The sequence below is a fragment of the Grus americana genome, chromosome 8 (assembly GCF_028858705.1).
Source record: "Grus americana isolate bGruAme1 chromosome 8, bGruAme1.mat, whole genome shotgun sequence".
Classification (NCBI taxonomy): Eukaryota; Metazoa; Chordata; class Aves; order Gruiformes; family Gruidae; genus Grus; species Grus americana.
In genome coordinates this window covers 27,444,745-27,470,237 of record NC_072859.1, presented here as the reverse complement: position 1 = coordinate 27,470,237, position 25,493 = coordinate 27,444,745, and the positions used below count along the sequence as shown (strand labels likewise).

The following is a 25,493-nucleotide window of genomic DNA, read 5'->3' as shown; positions in this document are numbered from 1 at the left end:
TTGTACATGACCTCAGAAACAGTGGCCTGCCTTTGGTTTAGCTGTCAGCAGGTGAAGAGGAAATTAAAAGAAGAGCTAGGAACTTCTGCTCCCAAGTAAATACATGAGACATTCTTGGGCAGCTGTCTGGGGAAAAAGGACAAATTCTGTAAGGAAAAAATTTTCTATTTTCAAGGTTTAAGAAAGGTATTTTTAAGCATTGAGGAGTAAATATAATCTGTATGAAAGCTCTAACAGTGAAAGCTGACAAGTTCTTTTGAAAGGCTGACTCACTGGGTTTTAGGAGCAGCTGTTGACACCATGTCTGAGTGCATTACACATCAGCCATGGCTAGGAGTTGTTGCAGTATTTGGAGGGGTGTTCTTCATTTGACCTTTCTTGTTCTGGAGAGTGGATTAGTCATAACGACCAGACACAAGCACTTGAGCATTTCAAGAACCTGCTAGTCTTAGGGGTGGCTAATTTTGACCTTTGTGACAGTATGAGAGGAGGCCATCTGTTCTCTCTGGTTCATTTAAAAGAAAAAAACGCAGCCATTCTTGGATGGCTTTATCACTTCGTAAAGATTGCTTTTCTTTGCAGTTACAGGAAAAAGACTGGCCAGAGGTACTTGGCTTAATCTTGGGGTTTTTTTTCTTCTTTGGACTCTGAACTGCTGGTACTTGGGGTACCTTTGACTCCTCATTACCTTTTCTTGTATTCAACCTCCCAGCAGAGCACCTTCCTTAGAAATACTGTTTGTTGTCCTTTGTATGCCATGGTTAGCCAAAGACCCTGATAAAAACTTGGGCTCCCCTTATGCTGGGCACTGGGTAACTACTGAGAAAATCCACAACCTCAAGAGCTTCCAGTCACACTGGGAAAGAGAAAGAGAGTGGGTGGGAAGTGACTTGCTTGAGGAAATCAGAGAATAAAACCCAGGTCTCCAAAGTGCCAGTCGGGTTTCTTTGTCAGCAGTTCCCGATGTTATATACCATGCTGCGCACTCAACAGTGAAGTCTCTGAACAACAGCGCATCCAGTTTCCTTTAGGGAAACATGTTGTTAACCCCAGTGCCATAACGCCATGATCTCAAACATATTTTTGAGACTATCATTGTCTCAGCAATATAAGAAAATTCAGATATGGAATGATTTGCCATAGTATTTTTTGTTGTGTTTTTTTGTTTGTTTGTTTTGGCTTTTTTAGCCTGGATATTTAAAATTCAGCAACCAAGGAAAATATTTTAATCTATCTATATCTTCTGTTGTTTTCCTTTTACCCACATATTCCAGGTCTGTTGTGCTCATTTCCACGGCACCCTCCTCATCCATCCAAGCTTTCTTAGGGAAGATGTGTTCCTTCCAGCAAACCTCCCATCTACCCATGGCAGCTTTGCTGGGCTGTTATCACTTACCCTGGCTGGACATCTCCCCCTTAGTTTTGTAGTCCCTATTACTAATCCCAGTGTGTTTTGAGCCACGTCTGAAGGAAATGCTGGCACAAGTGCCTGAGGAAGTAATAACAGCTCATTAACATTGAATGAGCAAATCCCAATAATCTGTTCTGAAATAAAGAACCAGTTTGCGTTGCACATGGCTGGACAAGGAAGGCGGAGCAGCGAGCCAGTTGCTCGCTGAAGTTTACTCCATCCCAAAGTAAAATCCATACTCACTTGCACCACCACCTCCCAAGTGCCTCTCTGCTGTTTTGGCAAAAAAGATCCTTGCCCCAGAAAGGCAAAAGCTGTTGCATTCAGGTAGGTTGTGTTAACATCATGCAAGCTTAACAGATCTACTCAGAAATCTCTTAAAACCTGAACACGACAAATGATCCTACCTTCTTTTTTTGTTGTCTTCTACCAGGGCATTTCCAGGAAGACAAATACAGCTATTATATGGTTTAGCACCCCTCTGGGATGCATTTCTGCTTGCTGCTTCTTGGACATGTTGCTCCATAAGTTCTTTTATTTATTTATTTGTTTATTTATTTATCATGGAGGCTGGGTGAGGGGAGAGAGGAAACGTGATTCTGGTGGCACAGGGAACAGATTGTAAAGCCTGTGCTTCTAAGCATTATAGGTTTTGGTCTCACAAGAACTCTGCCCTCTGGAGACTCACAGCTAAATGAAACTGCTCCATTACATCGTGCTGAACCAGTCCACCCCTTTTTTTATACAGAGGGTTGAATTAATTTGTATTGCAAAGAAAAGGAAAAGAGGGGGGGGGAAGTGTTTGAGTAAATGGATTTTCTTTCGGTACGTTCTTGCTGTGTTGTTTGTGCGTATAGGAGTTGACAGTCCCTTCTCCATCCCCACACAGGTAGAAATTTTGAATATCCACAAAAGAAACAAGTTTTCATAGTGATTTTATGGTGTATTTTCAAAGATCATCATCGCTCTTACCTAATGTCAACAAGCTGGGAGCAGGTGACAGCCTCCCAGAGTAGCACAAATGAAAGGAGCTCCTTTACATTCAAATGCAAGCTACCTCTCTGGCAGAGTGCTGAAAATTTGACTTGGCTGGGAGAAACTGTGCTGTGAAGGAAGGGTGGGAAGCTGGTTAAGAACTGGACACCCGTCCCCCTCCCAGGATCTCTTTCTGGGTATTATCTCTTTAACTAGGTGATATTTTAACATGTGTAGAATACAAGTCTGTTTCAGAGAACTGTTCTGGAGTAGTGAGAGAGCCCAGGAGGAGTTTGAGCAATGGGCTGTGCTGGGTTGCTCTGGGAGCAGTGTACAGCATGCTGTCCCTCAAGAGGGGTTGTAATCTCCTGATTTGGACCTACAAGTGAGCAGAACATCTCTTTGCCACAGAGCAAACCACTTTTTCTGCAGACTATTCAAAGCAACTGCATGCATGATGGTTATATTTCCCTTTCTGCTTCTCATTGTCCTAAGTTTCTGTCATTTGTATAAATGATTATGAAAGCACTCCCAGGAGACCGCACACACGTTTATAAAACTATTGTAAAGAGAAGCATTGCAGGCTACTGCTAGAGGCTATTTTATTGTATATTTTGAGGAAACGTCTCGTTTTCTACTGACAAATAGGGAAACTGAGAACTCCAGAGACACAAGTTATTTTCTAAATGGTGTGATTATTCTGTAGAGCTTAGACTAGGAAATGCCAGCTTTGGCATCTTTGGGGAAGGATGTGCTCGAGAAGCAGAGATTGTTATTAGTTAAAAATGGCAGGGGGGAAGCAGATCTTTTTTTTTTTTTTTTCTTTTTCATTATTACCCCAAAGCATTTTCAGATTCCTTATTTGTGTATATCACTGCTTGGGCTGGCTCTTTAAAGGGAAATAAATTCCAGACTAATTCTCTAGTTTATGGGTGATGGGTTCATGCATGGGTTAATGGTTGAGTAGGTGACAGTGTCACAGGTGGCTAAGTGCAGTTCTGGTGACAGGGAGAAGGAGCTGAGAGGACCTGAGGAAGTATGTTTTGGGAGACAGTACGCTTTGTGTGTGTGCACGCATGTGCCAGTTTGGGGCGGCAGAATCTAGTGGCAAGAGGAGCTTTAACTGAGGTCTGCTCAGAGGATGGGGTGAAATCTGGCTCCTTCTCTTGCCGTTTCTGAGTAGGTTGTGATGGGCTGACCAACTCTGTAGGCGAGCCCTTGGCGGACTTTGTGAAGGTCTCAGGTAAGGCCACCACTACCCTGCTTTGTTTGGGCACAGAGTGCTGTTTAAGAAGCTCTCTCAGAAGAGCTGCTGTTTTGATTTGGATTCCAGTTGCATTAGCTGCTGTGGCGAAGTGAACTCAATAAGCATCTTCAGTGCTGTAGCACTCAGGGAGGTGGGAGCTGGGAGTACAACCGGTTTCAGTGCATGTGAGGATGAATTCTGGGGAATGTGAAACGCAGACCACTGGTGCTGATGTAGGAAAAATAAGGGTTAAAACTATACAAAGTATATGCCACCTCAAGTATCCTTGATGGTACGTTCTGAAACTATAGTAACCAGGATAGGATCTCTCAACAGACTAAGGATTTAGAACAATAGGACCCTTCAAAGTATTCTTTCCCTATTGTAAGTATATATAAAATATATCTAGCCTTGGAATAGTGTCAAAAAATAGCATATCCTCAGCTAACCTGTATCGATTTTAATACTAAAATGTACACCTCTTTGTGAATAATGAGCATGCAAATTAGGAGACCTCCCCAAATGTTTGAAACAAAGTAAAATGCATATGTATGATGAGGGCGGGTGAAAGGTGGATAAGAAAGTTTAACACCACCAATCAGCTACATGTTGTTACTATAAAAAAGGAACACTTGATGCATTAAGTGTGCCGGCTGGTGTTAGATGCCTGGCACCCTACTCTGCAAACTAGAAATAAAAACAAATATGTCGACTCTGTGTGTTGATTGCTCTTTGCACCCTGGGTGAAGAACCCAGATTTTGGGACAACGGTGCTGCCAGTGTAAGTGGTGCAAGGAGCAGAGACAGGCAGCAGGCTGCGGAGACCTCCATCAGTCCTGGAGCAGTATGGCAGAGCACTGCAGAGAGCAGAGCACGGATATTAATGAGCAGTGAAAAGAAAAGTGCAGCTATTGTAGTTCTTGCAGGTGAACAGCTGAAACCCTGAAGCATGAAACCCAGTTGCTTTTCTAACTACAGAGTTTCCAAAAATGGAGATTCATTTGGTAGTTTTGGTTTTGAGGCATAAACTTAGAGCTTACAAAGCTCCCTCCTTCCAACCCCTCTGCTAATGACCATGCAAATATGTGTTTTTATCAGCAAACCTAAGCAGGCATGACTGAAAGACACTTGGGGGGGGATGGGAAGGGGGAAAGATCTGGTATTCCTTCACGACACATTAAAGGGATAATGAAGCCCCTCAGGGAGCAGATGCGTGTGTGGTGACAAAGTACCTCTAAACTGTTATTCCTCTGAGGAGAATTGCACTCTAAAGCCTGACAATGTGGTGCTAGGCAGGTTGTGTTCATGGTACTCCTACAATGTGACGCTGCCTTTAAGAAAGGGTGATTGCTGTCTGCTTTCCACCGAGCAGGAAGGCGGCAAGAAGAAACAGGTGGGAGAATGGTGAAAATCTCTTGGGATTTGAGGCTATTTGGTCTTCAGGTTTCAGTTTCAGGCTTTTCTCTCTCACATTCTTAGGACAGGTCAAACTGTTTCAGATCTCCTCGGCATGCCTTTTCTCAGATTTCTGCAAATCAAATTCTAGTTTGGAGAATATTCCCTTGTTAAACCCAAAGTTTGCTGCCCACCTCAGTGTTTCCTACCAGGCACAGAAGTTATGAAACGAAATGCTGTCAACCGCAGAGCCGTCAGAGAGAGTGAGTGAGCCCTTTCTACAGGAATACCAGTCCAATCTGGCTGTCCCTAAGGGATCTGGAAAAACTCCAACTAAAGGGAGGGATCCCTGTTTGAAATAATCCTGCACTTTTCAAAACCTCCTCGTCCCAAATTTCAGTAATCACAAATGATTTTGAGATCAAGTATGTTTTCCTCCTGTGCATCAGAAACATGGCAAATCCGCAAGGTGAGATGAATCAGGGAGTAAGTTTGAGCTCTCTTCCCATTTCATCACATCTCTGCTCCCAGAATCCTTCCTTTTTGCCTGCTACCTCCTTCAGATCAGCTTTTTGCCTTTGGGATTCCTCTCTCCCTTCCTCTCCTCTTCCTCTCCTCTTTCTCTTCCCATCTACGTTTCAGATGCTGGCTGCAGCTTGTTTGTAAAATAAATTGGAAGAAGGTTGCCTGATAGCAGCCTCCCAAATGCCATGATTTCCAAGTTTCCATACCCAGTTGGCATGGAGTTGAGAGTCTATCACAAAAAACACTAACACATAAGCTTTCCAGTCTATTAAGAGAGTTAATGGAGCTGGTGAGAGGTGGGTGTGAGGAGAAAGTTAAGTTGGTTTTTGAAGTGAGAAGTTTCCTCAGTGCTTCCAGACAAGTAAGGAGGTAAGTTTTGCTTGTAAGATAGCTTGATGGGCTACCAGCTGCAAGAATGGCAGGGTCAAAGCAGTGACATGGGCACACCATGGCAGCAATTAGCTCTATCTGTATGGGGAAAGTGAGCTGCCAGTTGCACCCCTCTTATAGTACCTGGTGGAGGGGCAAACAGAAGAGTCACAATTTGTAATATTGCTATTTACAATCTTCTGTGGCAAAGATTTCAAAGCCAGTGCATTTACGTGCTCTCTTTCTAAATTTTGCAGACTTCAATAAACCATTCTAGAAAATGAGAGTGAGTTATAACTGATACCGTAAAACTCTTCACTGAGAAGGATTTGACATTGCCTGGGCTCCAGACCATTTCCCAATGGCATGTCTATTCTTCTTTGATGACAAGTGTATCGTTCCTTTTTTCTAGAGCACTAACTACTCACTTTTTTATTATCTCTTTTTTTGCTATGCTGGGGCAGTGAGTTGAGGGCTCACAGAGGTCAGACATGCTTTAGGAAAAAAGCTTGCTCTTCAGCTAGAAGTGCAGCATCAGCAGAAACTCTGGTGAGGTTGTAACTGAGTCCTGATTATACTTGATCATTGTTGGTGCTGATAAGTGAAGAATATGAAGCAATTTGTATGCATAATCCCAGTTTATCCCAATGGGTAAAGCGTTTATTGCTCAACTACCGACCTAGCAAAATGTGGGCAGTTTTCTGGTTTGGGGTTTGTTTGCGTTTGTTTGTGTGGTTGGTTGGTTGGTTTTTAAGGAATAGTTAGCTTCAATTGTGAAATACAGCTTATTTCCCAAATAGAAATGTCATAGGGTGACCTAGTCACTATATTTTGAATCATGTGTTGTAATATGATCTTGAAATTCTTTTCCAACCAAAACGATTCCATGATTCTATGAAACCATTCTCTAATTATGAATCCTCTTAGTGTTTATGCGTCTGCTCTTCTCTAGGAAAGATTTCTAACATGAGTCTCTGATTCTTGTGAGCACACAGTTGAACATGCTACATCCTTTCATAAAACATTTCCTGGACTATATCAGCAAATGGGAAGAGCTCTTTATTCTGAGTTTCATGCAGATACTCTGTTTGTGTGGACAATGATCTTCTGGGAAACATTCATATGCACACTGGAGCTCAAGTTTTTGAAGATATATGCAGTTTGCTACTTCCTTCCATGGGCATGTAAACAATCAATTGTGCTAGAGCAGATGTAAACAGCTGGTAAAATCTGTTGGATTTCAGGAACCCCCTAGACCTTGTTACATCAGAAACTCATCTTTCTCAATCTGTCAAAGCCTGTGATCAGATTTCTGTCTGGTTGACAATTTCTCTCCTAAATACCGCGTCATTTGTACTTTGTGGTTTCCTTTCTTGCTGGGTTGGAGAAACACCTTAGGATTGATCACAAGTGATGTACAGTCTATGTCCTGGCTCCCAGCCTGGCAAGGTCTGACATGCACTGTGGTCATACCTTGATCCTTTTTCTCCCTAATGTGTTCAGCAATTTCTCATTCTCCAACAAGTCCTGTATGAGAAAGTACTCTTTCGTACCCTGTCCCTTAGCCCTGGTAGAGAGTGTCCTTACCAGCCAAGAGACAAGACGTCCCTGGAGACAGGGCTTCTGGCACATTGAGAGGTCTGACCAGGGCCAAGATTTTTTTCTTCTGCTTTGAGACCACTCCAGAAAGAATTTGCATGCAATTTTTTCCTCCTTATTTCTTTCCACACATATCTTTGTGTGCTGCAATGTCTGAATAAGGTCCAATTGATTTACAAATTTCTTTGTGCTGCTGTTCACTGCCATTCCCAATGGGGAAATTGGTCATACAGAAGGTATTCAGAAAAGCATGGGGAGGAGGAATGAAATTTGGTGGGAAGGCCTGGGGAAGCTGCCACTAATGCCTGAGATGTAGAGAGAGGGTTGGCACATCTTGCAGCTCCCACGTGTGCGTGAAATCCAGGTGTAGTTTTCTGGTGGGTTTTTTCCCTACGGAAAGTGGGGGAATCCTTCCCCCTTCCTGTTCTGCTCTTTCAACACCGGATTCTTGTTGCTTGGTGCCTCCTGCTCCTGTAGATAGCTATTTGTTCACTGAATTTTCTCACACAAGCTGGGAAGCAGAGTCCTTCTGTGAGCTTTAATGTATCTGTGTGTTTTAATAATGAATTACTGTTGATTTTATACAAATATCCCTATTTAAGAACTTCAAAGTCTTTGGTGTTTTCCCCCATCCCCCACCCTCCAGACTTTGTACTTTTTGCTGCTGCTGTTGTTGACACTCCCATGCGATTCAGCCTTGGAGAAATAAATATTTGTTTAGCTGTTCTCCTGCTGTGCCTGCTCAGTGCATTTGCTTAATGACGACTTCAGTTCAGCTTTGCAAGGGTTTTAGGGCAATAGATTCTCCCAGAAACACAAGAGAGTCATTTGCAGCCAACCTTACCTGTGTTCTTTCCCCCCATCTTGCTCTCCCCCCTCCCCCCCGCCCCTTTGCCCCAGATCAGAGTTTGATTAAATAAATGTGCATGCAAAAGGCTCTTTCTTTGCCATGATAATGCATAGCTTTCCATAGCCTTTGTTTCAGCATTATCACTTGCCAAGATCAGTTCTGGTGAGGAGTCAAAGTTTTGCCTGTTTATTTCTCCACTCTATTTATCTTGACTTGAAACAGTGAGTAGAAGTTTGGACTCAAGCAAGTACCTGCTGCCTTTCCTTGTCATTAGTTGAATTTTCTTGAATCTGTAATTTTCTTCTTTTTGTATAAAACATCAGATCCCATTCTGGCTTATAACATTTGCTCTAGAGCCAAGCCCAAGCTGCTGTTTCAAAACCTGCATGTGCTCATATTTGAAGGGTTTATTTTATATTTTCTCTACTTCAACCTTCTTGAGTCAAATCAGAGATTTTACTTTTTATTTAAGACAACAAGTTGGTCTATGCCATCATATTTTTTCAAAATGAGGACAAAGTTAACCTCCAAAATCCACATTTATACACCTAAATGAAGGCTCAGCTTTTTTTTCTTCCTGGACATGCAGCACTACCTGGCAAAAAAAAAGAACAGGTGATTATTATTAAGGCCATTGCCATTTCAAGTAATTTTGCACAGATGAAACTGGAACTCTTCTATTACAAAAAAGAAAAAAAAAAAAGAAAAAAAGAAAACCAAAACAAAAGCCCTAGACCCCACAAAATAGCATTATAAAAATTCAAACTCTGGAAAGATCCAAATTTTGTTTTCTTTTTTTGGCCATTTACAAAACCTCCTTCAAATTATTTAAACTACTTATGCTTCACTTCTGAAATATGGCAAGTATAATTTTGCCAATAACTAGATCCAACTTCCGAGATATTTTCTGCCAGAAAGCAAAAATCACTTCAGTGAAGTAATACATCAGACTCTCTCTTCATCTATTTCCAGCTGATGAGGTTTCAGCTTATAGCAGAGATTGTTTTTTATTAGGCCCTGATACATGACCTGGCACTTGTGCAGCTGAGTTTTCTCTGACTACTATCACTCCAGACCTCGAAGTCATCCCACTACCTTTTTTTTTGTATGATATTTGGAGCCTCCTCCATAATGATGATTCATTGCACAGTGTGTCATCAGCAAATTTTGTTGGCATGGTCCTCCTTTACCGCGCCAAGAACTGTGATGAAAATATTACGTAAGATTTATCTCAAGAATCATCTATGAGGAATTCAACTCATAACCTTCCTCAAGCCTGACTGAAATCATGGGAAATAGAGCTGAAAAGGACCTCCAGTCCAAACTGTATCCCAAAGACATGAACTATACTCAGCAGATACTTGTCCAATTTCTTCTTAAACATAGTTGATGAGATTCCATAATCTTCATAGATACTCCACATCGGTAACTGAGTCTCCTAATCGCTGGAGTACTTCTCTCCCTAATGTCTGCCCTGAATCACTTTGACATTTTCCTTGTTTGCACTGTGCCAAATACAGCCATAGAATTAGTTCATTCCCCTTGTGAGTGATGCTGCTCGCAAACCCCAATACCACGTTCTGGCATGTTTGTTGTCCTCTTCCTTTGAGCTGGCTCCGTACACCCATATTCATCAGCTGATACTTTTGTGCATTAAAAGTTCCACCACAGGCATTCATTTGAACATGAAGCACTATCCATTGAAATCAGTGTTTACTTAACTTATGAAGCAATCCCAGAGCATGATCATCTTCCTTTATGTTTCTGAATTTTGACAAAAGACAAAGCTTCCCTCAGTTTCAGGGTCTCGCTAGTCTTTGAAGGCTTCATTTGCAGGAAGTCAGAGAACATTACCTCTTGTAGACCTCCTTAAGTATTTTATTCTGTATATCAAATTAACAATTAATTTCGCCATCAGTCCTTATGAGTGCTTTACTGCCCTGTCCCATGGGTATTCAGAATATCCTCAATGTTTCTGCCATGTAATTTGGAGGAAAGTATATGATGTGTACATAGCAGAATACATTCTGTGTACAATTTACCACAAAGCTAAATATTATGTTACCACAAAGACAACAAGTTGTGTTTGGAAACTCCTATGTATAATGCTAATAAGAAACTCAATTCTGTCTTATTCTAATTAACCTGGAAAGCCTTTCTTTTTATAACATGAGAGACTTCAAACCACTCAGAATGTTAATGAACCCACAGGTATTTCCATTCTTTATATCTTCTGGTATACACTATTAATCAAGAATTGTTGCTCATTTCAGTATTAGTCTGATTTTCTCAGTCAAGAGAAGTTTAACATTTTGAACCATGGCATCTAATTTTTTAAATAAGAAAGAAATCTTGTCTGCCCCGGTTTTGATAAGAGATGGACTTGATAAATACTAACGTTGTGTTAGCAAGAAAAGATACTAGCCTTAAAGTTCAATAGGAGGACCATGGATAGCTCAAACAATTCACCATGGGCACAGTGACTGAACAGTGACCTATGTTAAGGGTCCTTTATGTTTCATTGCCAACATAAAAGTCTTAAAGCAAGACATATTAAGGCCTTTTATGCAGCATCCAAGTTGGATCTACTAAGCACTTTTTTTTTTTGCTTTTTTTGTTTGTTTGTGGTGCTCAGTAGCTTGTGCTGAGCCCAGATTGCTGCAGTCTAATGGTTATGAGGTTTGTGAATGGAGTCTGATAACCAAAATGAAATCAGAATCCATGTTTCTGTCTAGTTGATAGGAACAAGCTCTGAGACTTCAGTCAACCTGAAGATGAGCTCCCCTTTAGTCTCCAGATGTCATGCCTTCAAAGGAGAACTAAAACTCATTTATGGAAATACTTGGAGTCCTCTCCTCCACCCCTCAAATGAATAGTTATAAAGCTGTAGGGTTCTTAAAGCCAGATCTCCAGTAATAGGACAAAATACTGCCTTTTATACTGTGCTGCTAATGCTGTAAAATAGTGCAGTATATTTTTCCACCCAGAGAGCAACACCCAGTTAACATTTAAGTTAGTGAAGTGGAAATTTGTGTGACCTAATTTAAGAACCAGTCAAATGTCTTAGGTGAGAAAGTTTCACTAAAACATAAATGCCACTGTATTTCTACTTTGCTTACAAGAGTCCAGGGGAAGGGGTGGGGCAGAATGGTTGTGATACCAGGGGAATGCAGTAGAGAGAAGGAACCCAATATTGAAATAATAGTCCAGCTTAACTTCTGAGAATGGAGGGTCTGGGAAGTTCCCTTTCAACTCATGCATATGACAGGCTTTTTTTTTGGTGTTACCCAAAAGGGGAGGAGAAAACCTGATGTTACTAGCAAACTGAGATTAATTTTGTGAAAGTCTGCAGGGCATTATTTATAGCCTATGTGCCAGAATTGTGTTCCATTAATGGTCTCTCCAGGCCATGCTCAAAAAATAGTGCAGCCTCATATAGTGTAAATGAGATTTGGCAATGCGAATTTAACGGTTTTCTATTTTAACAGACTCGTTCCCAACCCCTCCCTTGTTCCACTCATGAAATCTCTTCATGTCTCTGTGTTCTTCCTCCTGCAGTCCAGTACATCGTTCAACAGAGATGCCGTGAAAGCAGGGACAGGCAGGCGTTTTCTTGGTGGGCTGTTAAATGATACATCCTACTGCTACACTCTGGAAGTCTCTTTCTACAGCTACATCTTGGGAGGACCCACTTCTGCTGTCCCCTACACAGAAGAAGCATGTATCCTTTTCAAATCCTTCCTCCTCTTGCAGCACATGTGAACTGGGCACTTAAGGTAAATACTTCTATCTCAATAAGAGTCTGCTGAGATCGGAACACACAAGTGGAAATGTGAGTCTGCTCCTGATGCTTTAATTTCCCTCATATTGATTCTCCATACTGTGGAAATTCAAGAAGAGAAAGGCATATTAGATCAAATAAGCCATTTCCCTCTTGTAGGAGATTGTCTCGCACACTTATTATAGAAACTAGTCCTGGAGAGCCTGTGATCCATTCCCTTCCACAGTCTTCCATTTCTTTCTTCATTTCTCTCTTTATTCTCTCATTATCCCTGTGTTTGTATTATCGTTTTAATAGCAAGTTGAAAGTGCATCTTTGGTACTGAGTTAAAATAGCTTCTCCACCTTTAAACTGCAGCCAAAAGGCTCTAAAGGATCCATTAGATTCTGCAGCTGCCTCAGGGCCAGGTCTTTAATACCAGTTGACAAAGAAATGGAAAACGAGCTCTGCAAACAAAACCGACAAACTTGTTCGCATTTTTGAGTGCTCAAATAGAAGCAACGTCTCATTCCTCAAAAACCACATATCCATCTGGCTATCTCAATGTATCAACAATTTGTAGAATTGTTCTGACTGGTCTTATGATCTGTTTTTATGTTTTTCTTTTTCTTTCTGTCACCATGCTCAATCAAATAACCAGTGCCCATACTTCAAGCTTGGGTGTGTTATTTCATTTTGTCATTCTATCTTGGTAGCTTTTGAAATTTCCACAGGTTTAGAAACATTGCAGAGGGAGAAAGATTAGCTGTGATTGCCTATTTACCTCTCCACTGCATTTTGGAAGTTGGGGAAGGTTTACAGCTTTAGGGTAGCGAGGGGGAAATTTTCATATGAGACATAATTCTTCACCATCCATGCATATGTGCACACTGTGTGGGAATAAGAGCGAGAAACAGGGAGCAGGGAAAGTAATTCTTAATCATTTGGGGGTTTCTGGTTTGGCTTCTCCACTGAAAGTGGAATTTGGGGGAAGGTGGGGAATGAATATATTAAGGTGACTTATCAGACTTGAGCATTTGGAATACAAGCTCTTTTTTGCCCGGTAAGGTTAACTGTTTCCAGGGAATAGCTTCTTGCACCATACGTGCATGTGGTATATCTTGCTACTGAGGAAAAATTTGTCATTACTGTTGGGTTTAGCTATTTATTTTCTTATATTGGTATTTTGGTGTTTTAAGAACATGTGCCTTAGTTTCACCTTTAATTTTCCTCCTCACTAAGTACTCATTGTACTGACAACTGCTTATTTATCTTCCTTATTTAGCAAGAACAGTTTTTGCAGTGAGGAGTGGGAAGAGTCTCTATACAAATGAGATCATGATTCCCTTGAATATGTTTTTCTTCATGACTTGTAGGTCATGCTGGCTTAGTTTCCCTTTCCATAAAGATTTTTGTTTTGTGCTTCACGTTACAGAGGTTTCAGGTGTGGGGTCTAACAATCTCTATTTGCTTGGCTTGCCTTCTGTAGACAGAGCTACATCATTCTCAGTTCACTCATTGTGACCATCAGCAGCTAGAGCACAGAAAACAGGCCCCAGATCACAGAGATCTTTCTTGGCGGTGATGTATGGAAAGCTGAAGCAGCAGCTTGATTTCTACAGTTACGGTTTCACCTAGCTGAGTGAAAAAGGAGGAGAAGCTGGTTTTGACTAGCCTGGCAGACAGCAAGCAGGGAAGGCTCTTTGCCTGTGTAGTATGCTGCATTGGCATTTTGCCCTGGTAGGTTTTATTATTTCTTTTTCAATGCAGGGATTCTATCAAGAGTGCTGCTTATGACAGCTCTTCCTCATGTGTGCAGTTTCCTAGTTAAAGAAAGAAATGGAGCTGCTTGGAGCAGTCTCTAGGCTGGTCTGCTCTAACACAGGAGTGGCTGGATTTATACACATCCTATCCTGGCAGGGGAGAAGTTTCATATCACCGAAGTGCCTGTGACTAAAAGTAAAACAATTGCTGAACGTTCCAATTTAGCCTGAACAGCTCTTCCAAGCTATTTGCAAGTCAGTGATTAATTAATGCTCAGATTTTTTAATGGACCTGAACCAAAGACACAGCCAGTCAGTGCATATTGGCCTCCAAGGACAGGCTTGCTTCTATTAACTATCTAGCTACGTGCAGGCAGCAAGTCAAGCAAATAAATGAGGAAAATACAGTGAGCCCAAAACCCGTGAACTGTTAGGGCAAGTATTCAGGAAATCTGCCTTCAAAGATTTATTTCTTAGGACTTTGTTCATTCCACTGTAATGTTATTGGGTTGTGGGGGGTTTTCGTTTTGTTTTGTTTTTAATAGAAACAGAATCAGGGAGGCTGGAATTGTTCAAAGCTTCTGGTGTTGGATTAAGAAGTGCAGACTGAGACTCAGGCTCAAATTCAGGGAACCCATGGCCCTGAAAAGAGACTACAAAGCAGATCACACCCTGCATTCAGAAACTAGCCGTACTGGCTCCATGTAGATATCAAAACAAATGAGGATCTCCAGGTTCTACGAAAATATTAATTTAACCTAATGTTGTTCCTGTCGACAGGTGAGAAAACTGAACAAACTCTCAGTAGTCTTCTGTGGCATGTAATTCTCCTCGTCAGCTTCTTTCCTTTACAGCATTCATGGCAAATAAGATCATAGCACTACCCCCTTTCAGGCCATTATATAAGTGGATTAGGTTGGTTGGTTGGTTTTTTTCAAATCTCTTCATGTTCCTCAGGGTTTATGTGCTAACTCTATGAGCTATACAAACCTCTATGTGAGCCTGTAATGGATATATTTCTACACTGGGTAAGATTATGCATTTTGTTCAGACTTGTGTGACTGAAACATACTTTGTAATTATTGAGATAAATGGATACCTTACATGCATGAAAATGGGAGAAAGACTTTCGGTCTGATAAGTGTCATTTGAATTCTGACATTGTTAGTGTGGACAGTAACTTTTTTCAATAAGAAAAGCAAGAAAATTAAAAAAAAAAAAAAGAAGGGAAGGTATCATTAAAAGTGGAAATCTGCTCCAAATTACTCCAGTTAGCATGACGTGAATGTATTCTTCTAAATTAAATACCTGAAGATTCAGAATTTAGAGCATTACACCTGGTATGTTCTATAAAACCAAATTTGCCCTTACGGCTGCACTATTTAAATGAAATCCAGGAGTGAAGGATCTTCCATCAGTCTGTGCAGGCGTTATATGTTTGAGACATATCTGGTGGGGTAACAGCATCCTGTGGAGCATTGAATTTCTGGTCTCTTCTAACACAGAGAGTTAACATGGTTGCATGAATGTCTCGGGCCTCAATTAGCATTATGTCGGTAATGGTTACTGCTGGAGTGTCTCTTGTATTTTCATCCTGCAAACAAAGCACTGCATCAGGTGTAACTTCCTGAACATCCTGTTATACATTCCTTCAGAGTTATGTGCGTGTGCCTGGTAGGTCTGTGTCTAACTGATATGTACCTGGTGTACAAGAAACATTAGGGATATGTTCTATAAGCCTGGCTCTGCAGAATACCCTATGATAACATGTGCTATAGATAACGGTGAATGGACTCTGTTTCGAGGCATAATAAGAGGATTGTAGGCTTGTCGGTTATTGCCTGGAAGTGGACAGAGAAATGTTTAAAACCCTTCTCACACGCGCACACAGTTGGTGGTAACTGATTAAAAAGGCAGCACAGCAACAGTTTGCTCAGCACCAGGTGAAGAAGCTTTAAAATGAGCTGATATGCTTCCATTAAATACCATGTTTTACTAGGCATTTACAGGGCTTATGACACAAGGCATGCAAACTGCTCTGTAACATTCACAACCAGCAGCTCAACTGCTGAGCTAGCTAGATACACACCAGCCTCATAGCTGGGCAGGGAACAAGGGATAAAAGAGGGGGAGGAAGGATGAATCCCCAGCTGTAGGACTCTGAGTGCTGCTCTGATAGCACACCCAGAATTGCTTGCCGCTACAGCTGCTGATCAGCAGCCGTCAAAACCTGACCTGAGAGTGGCCAGTAAAGGAGTCTCACATCAACAGTTTTAAAAACTATGGGGTTTGTTTTTGAGAGTGTTTGAACTGGATCCCTGCTGCACAGCAGGCAGCCCAGAAGAGAGCATAAAAGGTTTTACTCTTCCAAAGACTAGCCATGAGGTAGGAAGATAGAAATGGTGGAGACTAAGCAAGAACTGGTATGACTGTAGTCTGGTAGCTGTAGGGGAGAGGAATTATCAAGACAGGTGGGCATCACAATTGTCAGTCTGTCCATGGCTTTTTTTGTGTATTTTAATCTTAATTCTAAGCGTCTTCCAGGCGAGGAAGGCCCTCATCCAAAGATGGGCCTTTAGTCATCCTCAACTGAGAAATTATCTCAATACTTTAAAACAGTATAGCTGAACCAACTTGCAAAGATATCACTCAGTATTTTCCATTCAATTTATGTGTTGAATTGGAAGCTTTGCATTCCTTACACAGGGCGTAGTTGCACTACTGAACTCTCTCTCTTGTTTATGGACATAAAAAATGTATTTATGTGGCTACAGCCACAGAATGAAAGTTTGGATTGACTGGACTGTCTTCAGGTGCCTAACAGGAGCTTGCATCTTGGACTCTTGGCACAGTTGGGACCACCATGTTCACTCTTATTCTTCACTTCAAGCAGAACATCAGCTTGCTGCTTGACTGGGGACTTGAGAAGTTAAATCCCCTGAAGGAAACAGTCATTTGCTTATATCCAGATTCCTTTTAAAGAGCAGTTGGATCTCAGTAAATGCCTGTCCTGGGGAAAAGAAATCTGTACGCGAACTACGATTCCAGTAAAAGCATCTATAACTTCTAGAGCTTCATGGACCTGCCAGTCCTCTAGGGCAAATGTACTTGGCTATTTTAGGCTTTTTTACATTTCTTTTTTTGGCACCTGCTTGTCTTGATCCTCCTAGCTCTGTTAGTGATATCCTTAAGAGAAGATCCGCATGAGCCAGATTATGGCCCTTGCAGGTTCATTCCTACCCAGTAAAGGCAACATTACTAGCAAAAGCCAATGAGGTATGAAAGGCTGTGCTGATAAAGCTGAGGGAGCTCTGCAGAGGTTATCCAGTGTGGCTTATGTTTGAACTTGAGTTACAGCTTGTGCCAAGATGATTTCAAAGTAAATCGGGTAAAGACCTCCAGAGGTCTGCATCTTCATCCTTCTTCTGCTAAGATCCTAGAAACGGGCTCCTTTCTGTGTGCTGCAAAAAGTGGCATTAATCCTAATCCTGCAGATTTTCCTGAGAGTGACCTCCTCGCACATCATCTCTGCAGTATTTGGTTATTTCTCAGTACCATGTTTTGGGCTGTCTTTGAGGAAAGAAAACAAAATTCTCTTTCAACTCCCCAGTCTGTGTGAAAGTGTCAAGGTTTACAGCCACAATTTCAAATGCTGTTAATATTACTGGAAGCATAGAGTTAAATTATAGAGTTGTAAAGTTACTTTATAGTGATAATGCTGTCAAGCATCAATATCTCTGCCCCAGGGCACCATGGAAACTCAGTTAATGATATAAGAAGCTGATATTTTTCAGGGTTGCAGCTGTTGGCTCATACCCAGAAGGAATCTGTGTGTTTGTTCATATCGGGTATATACAGGGGGACCTGCTGAAAGAAAATTAAGAAACAGTGAAAATCTGTTTAATGAAGTGCGGTGGAATGAAAGTGCAAAGCAGTATATGGTGTTGCAGTATGAACACCTCTTTCCCTCACAGAGTTCAACACAGTGGACAGCGCTGTAGAAAAATACTTATTTTACTGTAAGAGAGGGTGGTTTTTTGGGAAGAGTGTATATTTGTATGTAGATTTGTTCATCTAGTTGCCTGTAGCACTGACTGCATCAATCTATGCAGACACCGTCTGGGAGTGTCAGTAAAGAAATGGAAATTAAGGCAAGTGACTACAGTCAACTTAGGAATATCTATAATTTTTGTAATGGATTTCTTAGCATCTGTATCCCAAAGAGCTTTGATAGCCTCAGATGAAAGATGCTACAAAAGTGAAAAGTGTTATTATAAAGGTGTTTTTTCTTTCAAAGAAAGATTTTTTAAATTTCCCCCCCCCCCCGAAATGTAGAATATCAGTCTTGGAAGGAATCTTCAAAGTATTTCCTGGGGATTTAACCATTTGATTCCAGTTACCTTTTGGCTAGGGGCCAGGTATCAAATAGCATGCATGTGAGTGGGGAAATGGTCTTGCAGTTAACTGCTGCAGTAAGAGTGGTCTTGAGTAACTGGTTCATTTCTTCATGTGACACGGTGCTTTGCACACTGCCTCTTTGGCTTTCTGTTGGGAAGGAGGGAGAACAGGTCAGACTCAGGGGCCTCTTTTAAGTAGAAATGAAAGGCAGTTTGTAAGCTGAGGATCTAGTCTTGAGGGGAATGGAGCATCAGAGGTACTGAGAGCCTACCTGTCCTATTAGAGTTTAAGGCACAAGTTAGACTAAGCACCATGGTTTGCTCCAGAGTTGTGTTGTCCTGAGCATTGTAAAGGAGGATGCCATGAAGGTGTAGATTAATTTCCTCCTCCTTGCGCACACAGCTTTCTTTCCCAGGGATACCACGGTACAGGGAAGAGAAGAGCTGGTTGTTGCGGGACCAGAATGTAAGCAGATTGCATATCCAGACCCATAGAAGTGCTCTCAAGTCAGTTTTAGACATAAACGCAGAGGCTTGTCTTAGAAGAGCAGAAAGACTTCAGTAGCTGTGAGCCTGGACTAGGGAATTTGCACAGGTTGACTTGAGAGCCGTCAATATTTACAACCTTATTTGGGAACAGGGACCTTGTGGACAGTGGGAGCATAAGTGCCTTACTGAGACACATGTGCAAATATCATCCCTGCTTCCCGCCAGCTGTCTTCAACTCAGAGCTGGCGGAGAATGTGCTCTTTGGCCTAGGTAGGGCTGTATCCAGTGACACAAGAAGACTGATCCTTATAAGCCAGCCAAGATGAGGAAGCCCAGCTCTAAAAATGATCTTACAGCCTATGCAGCCTTTGGGGTTTCTGTTGAGATGCTGCATGCTAACTGGTGCCAAACTGTCACTGAGGTTTTACTGATTGAAATCCTCATCGGTGCTTTCCATTCGAGCTATCAATGACTTACAGTTGCTATCAGGCCAGCTAAATCAGTGGCCTGCAAACACAGAACTCTCTAATTCAAAATGGTTTTGATGGTGGTATAAAAAAATCATAAAACTTGCCAGTTAATAATAAAATTGTTACATTTTTCTGTTAGTATTTCTTTTGCACACAGCAGAAAACAACTTAGACCAAGCACAAGTTATGCTTTCACTGAATGGTTGGAAGATGAAGTTTGATTACATGAGTGATTGCAGAGTTGTGGCTAATATAAACAAGGGGAGAAGTTCCCTCCAGGCACTGCTATCCCTCTTAGAACTGGCTTTCAGGGTTTTGAACATCTCTCTTATGAACTGTCTTTTCTATAAACTTGTATTTTTCCTTTGTCTTATAAGCAACTTAGTAAAACTAAGCATATGGAACTGATAGTGAGGCTCTTGGGTGCTCAGAACACCATACAAATGCTATTAGACTCATAGTTAAAATAATTCTTTGGTAAATGTTAAATTCCTATTAGTAACACTTGCTAAACTTAAGTGCAAAGGAAAGGGCAAGGCTGCTCTGAAAGGCAATGGAGAGCAGGGCTTAAAAGATATTAACAATTTGTTGGAAATGTCTGAGGGGAGTGGTTAATATGACTAAAGAGTCGTATCTGTGGGTTGAAGATTTAGGTTGGGAGAGGGCTTCAGCCAGTGCTGTGCTTTGGAGCTTTCCCAAATGTCAATGGGAATTAAGAGAAAAAAAAGCCATTCAGAGTGAGGCGTTTTTCAAAAAGCAATAAAAGAAAAATTGCAGTGTCTTTGTGATAGGTCTCTGCTTTTCTGCCAGCCTGTAGTGGTGTTTGTGTGTCTCCGTGTTTGTCATCTTTTTTCCTCTTCTCTGTTTCTGTTCACTTCTGGCTGAGTCTTCTCCCCTGTGCCTGCCTGTCTTGGTCTGTATCCTCACCACCTTGTTTGCAGTTTTAGGTTGTATCCCTACCCTGTGCCTTTCTGTCATCTCATCTGATCTTTTGCAGGTGGTGTTTCATTAATCAGACACACCCAGTCTCCCCTTTTTGTTCACTTTGTGCTGTCTTTGACCTAAATTATTCCTTTTTTGTTTTGTATTTTGCCACCTAAAGGCTCAGCAGGGCTTAGTGGTGATTAAAGGGAATTCTAGGGTGGGAGCAGAAATTATTTTTAACTACTACTATTTAGTCCCAAATACTAACATGATGAAAGGGAATCAGAGACTTTTTTAGGAAACTCGGCAAAGAAATTAGTGTCTTTCTGTCTGTATGTCTGTCTTTCTCAGCTGCTTGACCAATTGCAACTGAATTTGACAGTGGTAAAGATCTCAGAGATATTACATTCCTACGAGTTTCATGAAAAATAGCTGGCTGACTGAGTAGAGAGACCAAAATTAATCTCTCCAGTAGGGACAGCTGCATCTCTATTGTAAGAAACCAGAGGACAGTAGGCATGGAAGTCACAGGAAACAGATCCCACATCTTCTTGCCTTCCTGGGTATGTCACTGGTGAGTAGAGACCTCACTTCACTTTCCTTTTCTTTACAAACTTTTACCCCTAACATCTCTGTAAACCTTAACAGAGGATATCTCATGGCATCCTGAAAAGCAGATTGCATCTTCTCCATCAAGCCACTGTTGAAAGAGGCCAGAAACCTGGCAAGCACAGTTCACAGGTGAAGAGAATACCCATTCAAGCCAAGGCCAATACATGCCCACCTCAAGCCAACAGTGTTTCTTGTCACCTAGAGGTGACACTTTGTGTAGGGTTCAGATCAACGAAGTCTGAACATGTGTCAGGCAGAAATGAAAGATAATCTGCAGCTTTCATCTAGTGTTCAGAACCCTTTGTGTTTCCGTAACAGAAGGATGGGTCTTATTCTCCCATGTCTCATCTCTTAATGGAAGAACAGCGAAATCAGCTCAGATCGAAACCAGTCTTCTGCAGTGTCTTGTCTCTGACAGAAGCCAAAAGCAGATGCCTGAGAAGAATATAATAATAGAATAAGTGTATAACAATACTTCCCCTAAATATTCTTCCAGCTTCCAGCAATTAGTAGTTTGGGGATCCCAGAGCCAGAGATGCTGATTATGTCTGTAGTAGCACTCAATGGGTTTGTCTCCCATGAACCTGTACACATTTTTAGCATCCACAGCATTCCTTGCTAGGGATTTCCACAGCTTAATAATGTCTTGTTTTAAGCCTACCACCTGCAAGCTTTATTTTGTGATTCCTAATTGTAACCCTGGAAGCAGCATTGATCTCCATCTGCTTTCCCCATGGCACTCATATCAGCCACCTTTTTTTCATGTTTGAAGTCTCCTAGCCTACCTAGTTATTTGCTGTCTGTTTATCCTGTACACCATACTAGCAGATTAGAATCATTCCTTCATTTCTAGAGTTGGTATATCATCTTATACCTTCTTCCTAGGTATACACAACTGTATGAGTTGCCAAGTAATGGAGAATCAACTCCAGTGACTCTAATGGCAGAGTCTGTGTTTGCTGTGCGTTATGACTTTTACTTGCGCTCAGGATAAATCCTGCCCTGGTCACACAAGCAGCAGGTATAAGCATGAAAATGAGAGATACGGCTTTCAGTTTGAGAGTACACACTGTAATCAACATGTGTTCAGTTCCTCATGCACTTAACAGTCTATGTGCGTTCTGCTGTAGTCTTCTTTTTCCCAAAACTTAGGAGGGATTCAGAGCTCGTTAAATTAACTGAATTTCTGTTGAGCATAGGCTGGAGTTTGGCCATCCAGCTCAAAGAGTCTAGGAACCAACTCCTGATGGAGGAATACATGGGTTTTGAAAATTGCAACATCCAAAATATGTTGCTTTCTGTCATTATGATTGGTGTGCATCACTCTTCCTCAGCAAACTAACTTCTGGATAACATGCTCCTACAGTCAGGTTGCATTCATGATTCTGCCAGGCCAGTTATTTCTTTTACTAAAATTAAGCAATCCTTATTAAACCGGCAACTGTCATCTAGTGACACAAAAGACCAAATGATAGGTGACAATCTATTCATCTTTTCCTCATCAGCCAGTCCCTCAAGAAATCCAGTCTGTAGGTTAACTACTCAAGACCTCTCATGTAGTGAAGAGGGAGTGGAGTGTCACGTGTAGCAAAAGCTTACGTTGGACTGGTTTCTGCAGACACTTGGCTGGAGCAGTGTTGGAGGACATGTGCAAAGTGAGATCTCTTTCCGCCATATCAATACATGACAAATCTCATGCTTCCTTTCAATAAATCCTTAAACAGGCTGTTCAAGTGGAACATAGCTGGTTTAATCAAGGGAGGGAATGGAAACGGCTCAGAGGATCCAGTCATCTTCCTGGTGACTTTCTAGAGGAGAGGCAGCTGGACCGCTAACACTCCTACATGGTAAAGCCAGGACTGCACAGTTCTGCCAGCCTGAGGGGAGAGAGTCTACAGTACTTCGATCCCATTATTCTTGTTTTCAAGCCTTTTCATCTTGCAGTTTCTGTGGATTTCTTCAAGGTCTGGTAAGTGGCTGGTTCTGTTGGCAGAATATAGCTTCAGGCTCCTTGTCTCTTACTGTGTAGCAATAATACCTCCCCTTGAGAAGATGCCCATGACTGTGCCTGTTAGCAGTCTCACGATCTCATATTCTTGCTGTGATACTGTCAAGATTTGAGACTGGGCTGTTTCTGGGCCAACAGGGTTATCATCCTAGTGTCCCTTCTTCCTTACTTAATGATTCCTCTTTGCACCGCATCCCTCACATGTCTGCCAAGTAGAATTTGTTGCATTGACTTTCTTTCCAAAGCCTGCCCAGAAGGACAGCTTTCCTTCAACCAGGACACAGAAAGGGCCTGTGTCTCCAGAACCATCAATATTTTTCTTGAGATGATAAATGAACTGCCAATAAACTGAGGCAGCTGCCAGATCCATCTGAGAAACAGACCTTCAGACCCGATTTATCCGTGCTTGGTTTATTTATGTGTCTGGAAACTTTTGAGATGCAAACAGAGGACTAACCACTCTGAAGCAGCCACTGAGAATTAGATGGTATAGATAGATGCAGTGGGAGTTTATGGACTGGTTCAGATACACTAGCTATTACTCTGTGCTAGCCTATCTCAAACAAGAAAATGGCTGGAGATTCATTATAGGGAACACCACAGAAAAGAAAAAAAAACCTCTCAAAGCAAGACTTAAATTCTCCTAGTTGCTATATCATTTGTTTTGTTTTTCTGCATCTCTTCTGATGTTTCTTGCCTATAATTCAAGTTTTTGCATAATGTCTGAAATTTGTGTGTCTTCTAAGGAGATGAGGCATGGCTGATCATGCTGTGCCTGAAGGGATGGGACCAGTGTATGTGCTTCAACACGTAAGGTTTGCAGAGAGACCAATCTGTTTTTTAACCAGTTGATACAGTTGGAAAAAGCAGCCAGTCTTTGTGTTTAGGGTCCTTTCGCTGGGCAGCAGGTATGTGTGTGTTTCATATACATTCACCCCAAAACTTCTGAGCCTCATTTTTGGTTACAGCCAGAAAGAGTTCTCAGAGGTATTACCTTTGGGCAGGTTTTAGGAAAACAGGCAGCTGAGCAAAGGAAAGAGACTCGACTAATGCTTCTGCTGGGGGAAAGGCTGGAGCGAGTTTAAATGTTATTACACACCAGAGGGTCTGTATGAGGGAGCTGCTGTGAAATGCTCCGGCACAGGGAGAATTTCCGCTGGCACACAACCCATGTTGCTGGAGAAACCAGGGGTAGGGACTGGGTCTCAGTAGTTGTGCTGTTGGTGGGACAATTACTTGCTGTATGAAAATAGGTCTGGTGTGATGCAGAGCCCGTGTGACCAGGAGCACAAGCTCAAGGTCTTTGCTGGGGGGGGGGGGGAGGGCGGGGAGGAACTCGAGCAAGTCCAAGGCAGCAAAAACAGTGAGGATGAGCACTCTGTGTCAGCTCCTAGGAGGAGAACAGAGGCCCAGCAGCCTGGTGCCTCTTTGCACCTCCCTGTAGCTGTTTCCCAGTGTAAGGCTGGGCCTAATGAAGCGATCTCCCCCTCCCCACCTTGCCTGCCTGCCTGGGTCAGCACCAGGCAGCACGGCTCACGCTTGCCTGTAGTTAAAGTGCCCTCTTCTGGCACGAAACGTTTCATTCCTCAATGGCAGTCGATTGAAGAGAAGTGGATGTTTTTCTGATGATCGCTGAAATCAAGAACAAAGCAGGTTTTCTCTTCCTTTGCTTCCCCTCTATGTCCCGGGCTGTCCTGGCAGGCAGCAGCGGTCAGAGAAGGAGCCTCCCTGTTGTATCAGCCTGGCTGATATCAGGTCAAAGCATTTCTGTGTGACAGTGCTACGATGAGATTTTGTTTGCATCTGAGGCCATTAAATAAAGATGCTTTTACTCCCTTTTGTCTTTTTTCCCAGCCTTGTCTTTAGCTGGTGTAAATCTGTAGCTGTCTTGATTTACACCAGCTGAGAATGCGGTGGCCTTTTTCTGCTTATGTTTTCTGCTCTCTGTCGTATAAATTGTCTCTTGGCTATTCTTGACCTGTTGATGTCAATAGTTTTCACTGTGAATCCCAACGGGATCTAGATTTGACCTCTATTGATTACCAGGGAATGTTTGGTGATGAAATGTGAGGAGAGGAGAACGTGCAGCCACTGTCAGAGAAGTTCCCATACTAAGCACTCAGTTGGAAAAGGAAAGTTTTGATACCCTTGTTAATGTGAATTCAAGGTTAGCAGTACACAGCACAGCAAGTGCATCTGTCTGCAGAGGGATTTAAAATCAGCCTTTAATAAGAAAAAGGAGTTTCCTGCACTGCTTTATCGCATCAGTTACCATCAGAGGCCTTTGCATGTGCTTTGGATTTTTCTCTATATTTAAGGAGCATTTCAAGCCATAATTGATTATAGCTGAATTTGTGTTACAAAGTAGGGAACAGCAGGTCAGGACATTTATGCTATGAGACGAGACTGAGCCTGATTCCCATTTAGATCCTTTATAGCAGAAGGGTAGTGTTTTTTCCCCTGATAACAAGCAGTGTCTCAGCTATTGAGTACAACACTGTATTAACAATTCTGTACTTATTGTAGGCTCTCTGAATGCAAATCCCTCACACACGAGCTGGATTGGTGTAAACCAGTTTACGAAGCACACATACAATTTGTACTGCCCTCCACTGGGTTTATGAGGAGTAAAAAGAGCTGGAATCAGGATTGCCAGGTTTTGCAAAGTGCCGAGCTGGAAGTGAAAATCCAGCTTCTCCC

The 25,493-nt window shown here is 41.9% G+C and overlaps 1 protein-coding gene across 2 annotated transcripts in view; it reads left to right on the top strand.

Annotated features, from left to right (window-relative positions):
- The window catches only part of LOC129209288 (BEN domain-containing protein 5), a 952,643-nt gene that overhangs the window by 851,114 nt on the left and 76,036 nt on the right, over positions 1–25,493 (top strand). For both annotated transcript variants that reach the window (XM_054833489.1, XM_054833488.1), the window contains exon 11: positions 11,929–12,091. In XM_054833489.1, coding sequence (XP_054689464.1) covers positions 11,929–12,091 — 163 coding nt within the window. The remainder of the gene's footprint in view (positions 1–11,928; positions 12,092–25,493) is intronic.